The sequence below is a fragment of the Felis catus genome, chromosome E1 (genome assembly GCF_018350175.1).
Source record: "Felis catus isolate Fca126 chromosome E1, F.catus_Fca126_mat1.0, whole genome shotgun sequence".
NCBI lineage: Eukaryota > Metazoa > Chordata > Mammalia > Carnivora > Felidae > Felis > Felis catus.
In genome coordinates, this window is record NC_058381.1 from 23678206 (window position 1) to 23691084 (window position 12879).

General features: G+C 41.0%; 1 protein-coding gene across 17 annotated transcripts in view; it reads left to right on the top strand.

The window, feature by feature from the left end:
• Window positions 1–2909: 2909 nt before the first annotated feature.
• Window positions 2910–12879, top strand: part of SYNRG (synergin gamma) — an 86512-nt gene continuing 76542 nt past the window's right edge. For 16 of the 17 annotated variants that reach the window (XM_006940101.5, XM_006940103.5, XM_006940106.5 and 13 more), the window contains exons 1-2: window positions 2910–3066; window positions 9867–9907. In XM_006940101.5, coding sequence (XP_006940163.2) covers window positions 2990–3066; window positions 9867–9907 — 118 coding nt within the window. In that variant the 5' untranslated portion in view covers window positions 2910–2989. The remainder of the gene's footprint in view (window positions 3067–9866; window positions 9908–12879) is intronic. The other variant, XM_019817547.3, reaches the window with a different exon arrangement.

The window sequence follows — 12879 nt, forward strand, 5'->3', positions numbered from 1 at the left end:
CTCAAAAATAAATAAACATTAAAAAAAAAAAAAGTAAAAAAAAAAAAAAAAAAAGTAAAGCCTTGAGACTGAATGCCCCTTTCTACCACCACCACCCATTCCACCCTCACTTTTTGAGGAGGGGAGGGTGCTAGACAAGAAGCAGCACAGGCTGTCTACCAAGATTAAACCATCTACTGCTCTCTTTATTTTACTATTTCTTACTTTGTTGATGGCCTTTTGTGGCATGAGCCACAACATACAGCCTCTTCTGTGGCTGATTATTCAAGTTCCCTAGGATTTTAAATTCTTTGGTCTCTTAAATATCCTTCTACCTCATTGGTAAGATAGCTTATACCTTACTTGTCATAGTGTTGCAACTGCGAGATTATGGTCAGCCTCTCCCTTTCTTTCTTCCATTTTCTATCACTTAATCATGCCCTTTCCTGTCTCTTTCCATTCAAGATTACTTTGCTCGAAAACTGATAAACACTTTATCCTGATAAGGAAGAATGTTCCTGTTACTTGATATACCTGTGGCTGCATTCTTTTACAGCTTGTCTTTCCTGAGGTTTTATGGCCCTGTATCCATTTAGTAAACAGGTCTCTGCCAAAGCTAAAGAATTAAGGTTATATAGTGATGGAGACTATTCACTCTTAGCAGATTTTTCTTAGTTGCTAGTTTTGTACAGCTGGAATAAAAAATCAACTCCATACATGTGAAGTACTTAGAGTGGCATCTGAGAAGATTGCTAGTTATTATCAGTACTACTACAGTACTATAATTTAAATAATCTTAGCTTAGTAGCATTTGAATTACACTTAATAATTTCCTTTATTGTCAGCAGGTAGATTCCAACTTGAGTATTTTAAATGAGACAAATTGTTCACCTTCAGAATTTATGTAAATGGAGACCATTTGCTATAAGGTGCAAAAAAATAACTTACAAGCATGTGATTTTTCTCTGTTCTTGCAAACATATCCTTGACACTATATATCCTGGAGGTAGTTGTGATGGTGCCACCTCTTTGCCAGCTGTGTGACTTTGAATAGGTTCTTTAATTTCTCAGAGCTTCTGTTTTTTTCATGTATGAAATGGGGGTAATACCAACTATGTCTCAACATTGGAAGGACCCAGCTCTGTGCCTGATATGTTACAAACTCCTGCCAAATATTCCTTAAACAAACATATTTGGTGAGGAATACAAAGCTTAATAACACAGTGTGTGCCCTTAGAGTGTAGCAGTGGCTATAAAGTAAGGGAACAAATAGTGTGGCAAATGTTGTGTTAGACGTAAAGCCAAGGTGCTGAAGCAAGGGAGGATTGGCATCTAACATGTCACGGAAGGCTGACATCCTGTGCTTAGTCTAGCAGATGTAGGAATCCACAGGCAAAGGAGAACAAGGTATCCAGGCAGAAACAAGAGATCACATCTTGATCCTTCATATAGTCCCTTCATTTGACTTTATTTCCTTTTTTTTTTTTTTTTACTATTTTCTTCTGTGTAACTACCCGTCCTTAAATAACAGTGGCGACGTCAACTTGTATCAACTTGGTTTGTCAATGGATTCATACTGAATTTAGCATATTTATGTCATTTGGAACTATATGCTACACAAATTTCAGTTTCACCTAAAGAGGAATGAAATTAGTTATGAAAAGAGAACAGGTGATAACAAATAGCTGGTCTAGTGAAATGAGCAAGGACTTTTATGTGAAACGTGGGCTTGAATCCTGGTGCTGCTGCTTTGCAGCTCTATGACCTGGACAAATTACAACTTCTTTTAACCTTGGTTTTCTCATCTGTAAAATTCCAATACTAACTCTTAGGGCCACTGAGGATTTGAAAAAATGCAGTAAGGCTCCCCACCAATGATTTGTGCCCAATAAAGGATAACTATTATAAATGGTTTCCCTGGGGGTACCTGGGTGGCTTAGTTAAGCATCCGTCTTACATTCAGGTCATGATCTCACAGTTCGTATGTTCCAGACTGGCATCGGGCTCTCTGCTTAGTGAGCAGATCTCGCTTCAGATCCTCTGTCTTCCTCCCGCTGACCCTCCCTAGCTCCGCGTGTGCGCGTGCTCTCTCTCAAAAATAAACCTTAAAAAAAAAGTGGTTTCCTTGTAAAACACCTGAGGCAGGAGTGAAAGATAAAGCCAGTTATAATTAATCCACTACTTGCTAATAAGCAAACTGCTTTAAGACTTGAAAAAGTTTACACTGGACTTTTGTATTTTACTCACAGTAGTTCGCACAGGGGAAAAAAATAAAAGTAAAAATATGCCCAATTGGGTTCAGAATAATGATGACCTGCTTTCCAAACACCGTTGTTTTGCCCTGCTTGCAAGTACAGGGAAAGCGGATTTTGGGTGGCTTGGTGGCAGAACCAAACACAAGCACGTTGGAGGTTTATACGTGGGTTGGGTTTATGTGCGTTAGGCTGCTTTACTAAGTTAAAATTTAAATACCTGCATCTTCTGGGGTGGGTACCAAATGGAAGCTGCCGGGTTCTGGGGGAGAGAGATGATCACTCATCAGCGCTGTGAAGCTATCAAAGGAGCGTCCAGGATCCATCTATTCTTTACGGGTAAAAATCATAAAGGAATACCCGTGCACTCATCATTGCAGTTTTCAAAGCAGGATTCGATCTTCTCTTCACTAACCAACAAGGTGCTTTTTCAAACTGAGGAACGCCAGTGCTTTACCGCTGGGCCGCCAGCCGGGCCCTGCAGAGAGCCTTGCCAGGCAATGAATCAGCTACCCGAGCCGCCCAGACAGCCTCGGCACTAGAAACACACGTGGAGGACCCCGGGGGGCTGTTGAGTCACGGGGCGAGAGCGCGCGGCCGCCGCCCCTGCCTCCGCCTCTGGGGCGCGGAGGATCACGTGGGCGCAGGCCCCGCCCCGTCGCCGAGTTCGCGGCTTGGTGGGGCTGGCTTTTGCCCCGGAAGTGGCTGTCTTCAGCTGACAGCTGCTTGTAAGGTGGCGACGGCGGGCCCGGAGAAAGATGGCGCTGCGGCCGGGAACGGGAGCTGGGGGCGGCGGCGCCGCGGGAGCCGGCGCGGGGGCCGCCGGGGCAGGCAGGTGGGTGTGAAGAGCCGAGTCGGGTCCCAGGGCTGGCTCCGCAGGGGCGAGGACTGTTTGGAGGTTATGACGGTTTTCGCCCGCTTCGACCCCTTTTTCCTTTGGCACTGGGCTACGGGAGAAAGGGGTCCCCCGGGGATCTAGGCCGAGTGGGTGGAGGAGCCCGACATCCGTGTCCTGTTTCCCAGGCTCAGGGGCACTGGTGCTGGGGCCGAGCAGTGAGCGAGAGCGTCCCAGTGCGGGGAGGAGAAGAGGAGGAGGAGCAGGAGGTGAGGGTCCGCTTGGCTGAGCTGGCACCCAGCCAGGCTGGGGAGAGCAGCAACCCCGACGCCTCGCTCCGAACGACCAGACTTCCCTTTCCCAGGGCTTGCCGGGCTTGAGCAGGGATAGAGTCGGGAAGGCTCTGGTCACAAAGGGAAAGATCTGGTCACAAAGCTGAATAGCTGTTTGCAAGAGGTGTGTGTACTATTCGTCTTCCCACCCCCCCCCCACCCCCTTTTAGAATGTTCTGTCCTTTTTATCTCCTTAACACACGACAAACAGCAGGAAAATCTGAAGACGTTTGAATGGGCTCGTGTAGACGTAACTCTTAAGTCTTGTCTCCTTATTAAAATCAAATCACTATTAAACAGCAGTTACGCAGTTATTAAAACAAAGCTTCCAGGCTTTTACTTAGACCTTAAACAAATCTGCCCTCTGCCATATAAGTAATTGCCTGTGGTTCTCATGTCCAGAATGATAAAGGAGAAGAACGTTTGCAACTTGACAAGTTCATCACTGAAGGAAATAATTTTGTTCTGGGAAGTTTTCACCCCACTTGTATAATGACCTAGGCTGAGTTTGTTTTGTTAGCCAACACATAGTGCATACACATTTGAAGATAAAATTAGCGCTTTATCTTCAGCATCCTAAATTATTTTTGGAAAACAAAGTGTTAGTTTTTTGATAGGCAGTGTTTTAATTTTGGAGTCACAAACACTACTGAAGTGTAGTCTTTAAAATTATCACCTCCTGCAGGTGTTTATATATAGGCTAGGAAAAAGCGGTGGCTGTTGAATAAACCACCTGTGTGCAGCCCCATTTTCCGTTTCCTCTACACATCTTTCACTTTAGATTTAAAACTGTTTTTCTAATTTACGCTGTTTCATCGCAGTCTTTTATGAATACTTGATATAAGTCAGGTTTTGGCTGCAGAAGACACATGTGTAATAATGTCTTTTCTATATGTGATGACAGTTTCTAAAATGTTCTCAAGTGGCATTAATTTGATCAAGTATATGATTAATCATACCACGAAGTTCTGGGAAAAATATAAACTTAAAAGAATTTGGTATTTTAGGCCCAGGGGTTTTCTTTTGGTTGTTTGGTTTCGTTTCTGTTTTGGGTGGGTGGGGAAGACCTTAGGTGCAGAAAGTTGAGTGGATCATTCTCCTTAGTTTACAGTATTTTAATGTCACCAGTCCATGAACACACATTTTCAAAAATAAGTGTGGCCTGAGTTGTGATAGAAGTTAGAATGATTGATTTTAAAATTTCTTTCATCTATAAAATTTGTTTAGAGTAACATCTGCCTTCTAAAACTAGAGGATATATATGAGAAGGAAAAGGAGTTAAAATGATCCTTGCCTCGAAAAATGTGTGGTGAGCGTTACATGTATTGGAAACTTTCTGGGGCTGAAAAGCTGTATGCTGAATAAAGAAAGGATAGTATGGTTTTTAACATTATGGTAGCCTAAGTATATTTCTAAGGGAAGAGCCAGGCATCGTTTCTTAGCTTTTAGTGGAGAAAATCCAGAAGCTGTAAGGTACCATTTTTCTTAGATACTTGTTTCTATTCTGAGAGACTAAACAAAAAGCAGTGGCATTTTCCAGCTTTATTAATGTTAGCCTACTTTTGGTAGGTATCCTGATTGGGCTACTTTAAAATAAATGGTAGAGTTACATAAAAAGGGCAAAATTTACCCAAGAGATGTGAAGTAGAAAAAAAAAATTTTTAAGACAACTACAACAGAGAAAAAATTGTTGAAAGATCTTGATTAGTCTGTATCCTTCTGGGATATTATCATTTGTCTATTTTTTTCCTGCTCTTTTATAAACTCCTTAAGGGCTTCCTCATCTTTTTCTCTTCCACTTTCTCTTCCACTGCTTCTGGCACATTCTAACATAGAAAACATTCTAGGGGCGCCTGGGTGGCTCAGTCGGTTAAGCGTCCGACTCTGGCTCAGGTCATGATCTCATGGTCCGTAAGTTGGAGCCCGGTGTCGGGCTCTGTGCTGACAGCCTGGAGCCTGCTTCGGATTCTGTGTCTCCCTCTCTCTGACCCTTCCCCGTTCATGCTCTGTCTCTGTCTCTCTCAAAAATAAGCATTAAAATTTTTTTTTAAAAAAAAGAAAACATTGTATAAATATTTGTGGATTCAAGACACATTGAAAGCAAAGGACTATTTTATCTGGGCCTCAGTTGGAGGAAGAGGAAGTGGTCAAGGGATTGTCATAGGAGATGTGAAGGCCTACTGAACGCAAGGGGAATAGCACATAGGCCAGATGGATTGTGACACTAAGTGGGAGATGAGATTTATGAGATAAAACTGAAAAAAAATTGTGCTGAAACAGGAGGGGGCCTTGGATATAAACTAAGGAAATTCCATATAAGGGGGAATCATTACCTAGTTTTAACCCCAGGAATAGCCTCATCAAATGGTCCTTTAGGGAGATGCGCCTCACCTCTGCTATATGAGCTGTATCTTGTAGACTCTGGAGGTAGGGAGATCCTTGAGGAAGTGTTGCTGGAGTCCATGCCTGAGAAGTGCAGGTTAGTAGCAAAGGTAACTGAAAGGGGGAATGAGTGAGGTACGCATGTGGCAAGTAGACATCAGTTCTGCTTTCGTGCTAGGCTATCAGTAAAAATAGTGGGTTTTACCTTTGAAAATAAATTGTTGGTCATCTTGCTGCCCAGTTTTGGGGGGCTTTTGTTTGGTTGGTTTTGGCTTTTTTTTTTTTTCCAAACTTATGTTTTCTTATCAGTGTCTTAGCTGCTTGTCCAACCACTCTTGAAGCACGTTGCTGTTAGTCTAAACATTCCAGAGAATCATACGAATGGTACATAGGTCACTAAGGAGTTTGGGTTGCTAAATAATTACTGGAGCAAATCATGTTTGTCAGTAATGTTCTTCATTCAGTTTTTGTTTGTGTTTTCAAGGTAACCTTTATGTGTGTACATTTATTCTTGCCTATTGGATTGTCTTAGTTGGAACCTTGGCAGACTTGCAGTTCTGTGTCCTCATTTGACAGAGGGGGAACAGGACAGGGTGGTGAAGGGGTTTGCATGGAGCTTTACAGTTAATTTATGGCTGAACTGGAAAAAAATGTAACTTCAGTTTCCAGTTTTTACTTAGCCACTAAGACATACTGGTAATTGTAAATCTTTAAGATTTGGAAAAGTCTTGACAAGTTGATTATCTAAATGCATTGTTTCTAAGTTTATAAATCTTAGTGTATGTGAGTACCTTTAAAAAAAAAACACGATACTACTGAATTTCAACTTGCAGTTTACACATTCTATCCAGTTAACAAATTACTTAGCTAATACATCTTGTGTGCAGTACAGAAAAGTCCTCTCTTTGGGTGCAGGCCTGCTTGTCAGCAGTAGAATTTGCTAACAGTTCAGATCCTCTTCAAAGCTATAAATAACATATAGTCAGATAGATGTCCAACTAGAACTTGGTAAACCACCTGACAACTTTTTTTTTTTTTTAATTAAAAATATGTTAGAGCCAAAAGACTGTAAAGTTTGGTTTTTAGCCTTTTTCCTGGGAAGGGGGGGTATTACACACTAGAAAAATGCAAGGACACATAAATTTGGCAAATAATCTCTAGCTTTCACTAGATTCTAAAGATTGCCTGAAACCCCCTTCAGATCCTTGACTCCCAGATTAAGAATCTTTCCCACTCAGATGTTTTCTTCCTTGAATTGTTCCATTTTCTTTCCCTCCATTCTCAAAGAAAGAAGTCCCTCTTCCTTTTCAAAGCAGATCCCTTTTGCTGCCAGGCTGTGTCTAAGCATATCTTTTGTATCCTAAACCTTTCTCCCTACAGATCCAAGAGTTTCTCCTCCTCTTAAAACTGTTTACTCAAAGATCGGCATTTTCGGAAGCAGTGATCTTTTTTTGTTAATCCTCATTCTGAGCAGCTTTTCTACAGCATTAAATACTGGTGACTACTTCCTTCTTCCTGAAATATGGTTCTTCCTTAGTTATAACTTGCAGTTATAACCAAGTCCCTTGGTTCTCAATGACCATTCTCTACTCAGTTTCACCATAAGAATTCTCCAAGTTGCTCGTTGTTGTCGTCTCCCTATATATGCACATTCCCTTGGCTATTTCATTCACAACCAGAGCTTAATTTTTTTTTTTAACCTTTATTTAAAAGAGCCTAGCCATGGGCCCCTGGGTGGCTCAGTCTGTTAAGCGTCGGACTTCAGCTCAGGTCATGATTTCGAGGTCCGTGGGTTCAAGCCCCGCCCTGCGTTGGGCTCTGTACTGACAGCTCAGAACCTGGAGGCTGCTTCAGATTCAGTGTCTCCCTTTCTCTCTACCCCTCCCCTGCTCATGTTCTGTCTCTCTCTCTCTCTCTCTCTCTCTCTCTCTCTCTCTCAAATAAATAAATGTTAAAATAAAAGAGCCTAGCTAGATTGATCTGGACTCTTCTCCTGAGCTTGAGTTACTTTTCTGATTGCCTGCTAGATCGCTCCTCAGGGATGCACATCTACTGCCCTTCTCCCCAAACCTACTCAAGGGTTCCTTCTTTTAGGAAACAGTATTACCATCCTTGCCATTTGCTCAGGCTCAGAATCTCAGCAATGTCTTCAGCTCTTTCTGCTGCTTCACTGCTTTTCCCCATTCTGCCAATTGCCAGGTCCTCTTCATTCTTCCTTTTGAATAGCTTTCATTCACCGCCTCTTTTCCAGTATCACTATTCTGGTTATAGCTCTTTTCATCTCTTATTAAGATTATTGTGGTAGAGGGTGCCTGGGTGGCTCAGTTGGTTGAGCGAGTGACTCTTGGTCTCACAGGTCATGCATGATCCCATGGTCTGTGAGATTGAGCCCCACTCTGGGCTCTGCACTGACAGCATGGAACCTGCTTGGGATTCTCTCTCTCCCTCTCTCTCTGCTCCTCCCCTGCTCACATGCACATTCTCTCAAATAGGTTCTCCCAGAGTAAACTTAAAAAAAATTATTGTGCTAGTTTCTTTGCTGATTCTTTTTGCTTCAAAGCTCTGCCTTACAGTGTTTCTAGAAAAACCTAAACTACATTTCTGATCATTTCACTCTCCTGCTTAGAACCTCTCACATCAGGGAAATGCAGATCCATATCATGAGGTAATACTTCATACCCCTTAGCATAACCATTATCAAACAAACAAAAACAAAGTAACTAGTGTTGGTGAGGATGTGGAGAAATTGGAACCCCATGCATTGCTGGTGAGAATGTAAAATGGTGCAGCTGTTGTGGAAAACAGTTTGGCAGTTTCTCAGAGAATAAACACAGAATTACTATATGACCCAGCAATTCTACTCCTAGGTATATGCCCAAAATAATTGAAAGAGGGACTTACACAGATACTTGTATACTAATGTTCATAGCATTATTTACAACAGCCGAAAGGTGGAAACAACCCAAGTGTCCATCAGCAGATGAATGGATAAGCAAAAGGTGGTATGTACACACAATGGAGTATTTGTTATTCATCCATAAAAAGGAATGAAATGCTAATACCTGCTACAACATGGATGCACCTTGAAAATATTATGCTAAGTGAAATAAGCTAGCTATGAAGTATAAAAGTATCGTATGATTTCACTTAGTGTGAGGTAGCTAGAATAGCAAATTCATAGAAACAAAAAGTGGTAGCTACCAGGGGTTGGGGGAGGGAGTGATCGCGAGTTCTTGTTTAATTGGTATGTCTTTGTTAGGGATAATGAAAACATTCTTGAAATGGATCATGGTGATGGTCGTACAACATTGTGAGTGTACTTAATGGTACACACTATACACTTAAAAATGGTTAAAATGGTAAAATTTTGTCATGTGTGCTGTACCACAATTAATAATCTCTGACTTCATACAATATTCAAAGTAAAATCAAACAGCTTAAAGGTCCTCTACTGTCTGCTTGCCTCTCTAATCCTGTATCTTATATTCAATCCTAAATCTCTAAACACAAAGCTCTGGCCTCAGAGCTTTTGCTCAAATTATATAGTATGACTCTCTTCAAGGTTCAGTTTAAAAGATAACTTCACAAAAGTCCCCGAGATATAACCCATCAAATTAATCTTTTTCTTTTCATCTCTATTAGTATTTGGGGCCTCTCATAGCACTTAGCATACTTTATTTGACGCTGCAGTTAGTAGCTTGCGTGCATGCCTTCAACAAGACTGTGCACTAATTCAGTTCCCTCATGTAGTAGTTACTCAGTAAATGTTCGCCAAATTGAATATAATCCAACCTTCTCAATTTATGGATGGAGAAATTGGAATCCAAGGAAGTCACATAGTGACAGACCAAGACTAGTTTCAACGTCTTGTTTTCTAGTTCACAACTTTTCTCCCTGCACTGACATGCCTGCCGTCATGCATCCTGTGGATGTTTGATCTGTGTTGATATCAGGTAGTTAAGTATCGTACTACAGAACAAATGGCAGGACCCTGTCCACAATTCTTTTGTGTATATAAAGAATTACATGTTTTGTTTGAAATCTTTGCACATAGAAGATCCTGATATGTTTTTCTTCTGTTTTTAGCTTCATGTTTCCGGTTGCAGGTGGAATAAGACCCCCACAAGGTATGTGAAAGCTGAAATTTTAAACTTTTTATTTTTCACTGTTATGTTTCTGAACTTGGGAACTAATCGGATAAAGAAGTCCTATTGCTGCGAAATAGAGTAAAATTTTCCTATAGTCTTGAACCCGTATGCCAGCTATGCTTGAAATTTCTCAAAAATTGTCTAATTCTAGATTGTTAGCTCCATAGGGCAGAGGCTATGTCTGCCTTATGCTAGTCGGTATCTACAGCACCCGGTATGCTGACAGAAAATTATAGGGGCTCTGTGGATGTTTGTTGAGTGGATAAAAGAACCTCTTTAATTGTTTGATACTACCGTGTTTTCTCTGTATGAATTCGGTCTTATGTATATAAGAGATCACATATTCTGATTCAGTATAAATTATTTTAAGTCTCAGTTTTATTCTCTTCAATTTCTTTAGTGGGTATATTCCTTCTCTCTGTTTCAGACAAGGCCCCACCAAAGTCAGTTCTAGCTGTGTCTTCAGGGAAACCATAGTGAACTGATCTAATCTTGACTCATGGTACTGTGCGACTGGGACACAGTGTCGAAGAAAGAATATGTCTGCCCTTCTCTTCTTTCTGCTCACACCCTCTTCACTGTACCCCCGACACATACCAGTCTGCTTCTGAAAGCTGGCCCTTCTCACAAAGTCAATGTTGATTGCTTATGGTAGAATTGCTGGAGAAACAGAGACTCCCAGATCACCAATAGAGATGAAGGATAACGAGTGGCTCAGTAGCAGGTGGTCAGTGCCTCATACTGACTTTGTCTCCGTTTGTAATCAGTGATGGAGGTTGAGTTTCAGGTAAATTTTTCCAGGAGTCAGTTGTATTCCTTTCATTGTGCTCACATTTATGCATTATTTAAGCTATCTGTAATTAGATATGTCCCAGATTTGGATAGAATAGTTTGAGATCTTTTGTTCTTTAGGAAAGCATTACAGTTATTCATTTTCATGGCTCAAGATTTTGCATTTTTATAAACTTTAAAGTAAGACTCTGTATGTAGAGCAAGAAGAGAGCCCCAAAGATTGCCTGATATTTTTTCTTTTGGAATTGTTTTGAGATTTTTTCTTTTTATGAAGTATGTTAGAGTAGACTTTTCAGTCATTAGAAGACTTTAAATTATGCATGGATTGTTTCTCAAAGCATATACGAGAAGCTGACAGGAAGAGTCGCCAAAAGATCACGCGTAGGTGAACAGGAGACGAGAGAGACCAGAGTTTTCACTGTGCATACTTTTATGCTTTTAAACGTTGTACCAAATACCTAAATTACCCATTCAAGAATTAAATAACAATAATTCAAATGAATAAGACTGTAGGTCCAAAGAGGCAAAAGGGAAAACATGTAAGTTCCATGAGGGTAAGAACCTCTTGGAACTTGTTCACTGCCATGTCCCTAGAATGATGCCTGACAAGGAGTAGGCCCTCAAATATTTGAATAAATGATTGAATGAATAAGTGAATGCCAATACTTCTGTTACTTACAAATGTGGATGTTCATGCTTCTAAAATTAAACTGTGAATAAGTAACCTTTAAGGTACACAGAACCCACAAGATAAGCATGGTTACTTTCTCAGACCTTTAATTTTTTTTTAACTAGTTAGAACCAACATAGATGTAATAAAATGCAAAATTGGATTGAAATTTGTGTTCGGCACGGGTAGGAAGTTTTGTTTTTTAAGCTTATCTGTTTATTTCAAGAAAGAGAGAGAGAGAGAGAGAGAGAGAGAGAGAGAGAAAATCCCAAGCAGGCTCCGCATTGTGAGCTCAGAGCCTGACATGGGGCTCAATTTCAGAACCATAAGATCATGACCTGAGCTGAAATCAAGAGCCAGATGCTTAACTAACTGAGCCACTCAGGCACCCTGGGATTTTATTTTATTCACAGTTGAATACAGGCTCTCTAGAACTGTGCCTAAAATATAGTAGGCACTTAGTATTTATTAAATTCCCAAAGGGATGTTTCTTCAGTCTCCTCCCCTCTTGGGAATACTAAATTGAAAAAATTTGGGAGATACTATCCTCATGATCATTTTCCTGCCATTGCATCATTTAATTGTCATGCTGATGGTTATTTGTGGTAAATGTTATATTAACTATTCATATAAGGAAAGACAAGAGGAAGATCATTCCTTCAAGCATATTAGGTATTAAACAGTTATACAGATGAGAAACTGAGGCATAGAAGTTAAGCAAGTTACTCAAAGTCCCAGAGGTACCAAGTGACATTTCTAGTTGGCATCCAGAGTTCATGCTATTTAGTATATGTGTTATTGTATTAGTTATATGCTGCTGTGTAAAAAATACCCCAAAACTTTTTTTAAAAAATCCATTTTATTATTTGACACTGTGTCTGCAGATCAGGTATCTGGAAATGGCTTCACTTGGGTGGTTTTGGCTCAGGGCCAGAGAGATTGCAGTAAAGATGTCAACTAGGGCTGTGGGCATCTTAAGGTTTGTTAGGGCTGGGTCGTCTGTTTCCAGGATGGCTTACTCTCATGGATGACAAATTGTGCTGCCTTTTGGCAAGAGGTTTCAGTTCCATGCCACATGGATTCTCTGTAGGACTGCTTGAGTATTCTTTTTTTTTTTTTTTTTAATGTTTATCTTTATTTTTAAATTTTTTTTTTTTAACGTTTATTTATTTTTGAGACAGGGAAAGACAGAGCATGAACGGGGGAGCGTCAGAGAGAGGGAGACACAGAATATGAAGCAGGCTCCAGGCTCTGAGCTGTCAGCACAGAGCCCGACACGGGGCTAGAACTCACGGACTGCGAGATCATGACCTGAGCCGAAGTCGGCTGCCTAACCGACTGAGCCACCCAGGCGCCCCTATCTTTATTTTTGAGACAGACCATGAGCGGGGAGAGGCAGAGAGAAAGGGAGACACAGAATCAGAAGCAGCCTCCAGGCTCTGAGCTGTCAGCACAGAGCCCGACACGGGGCTCGAACTCGTCAACTGTG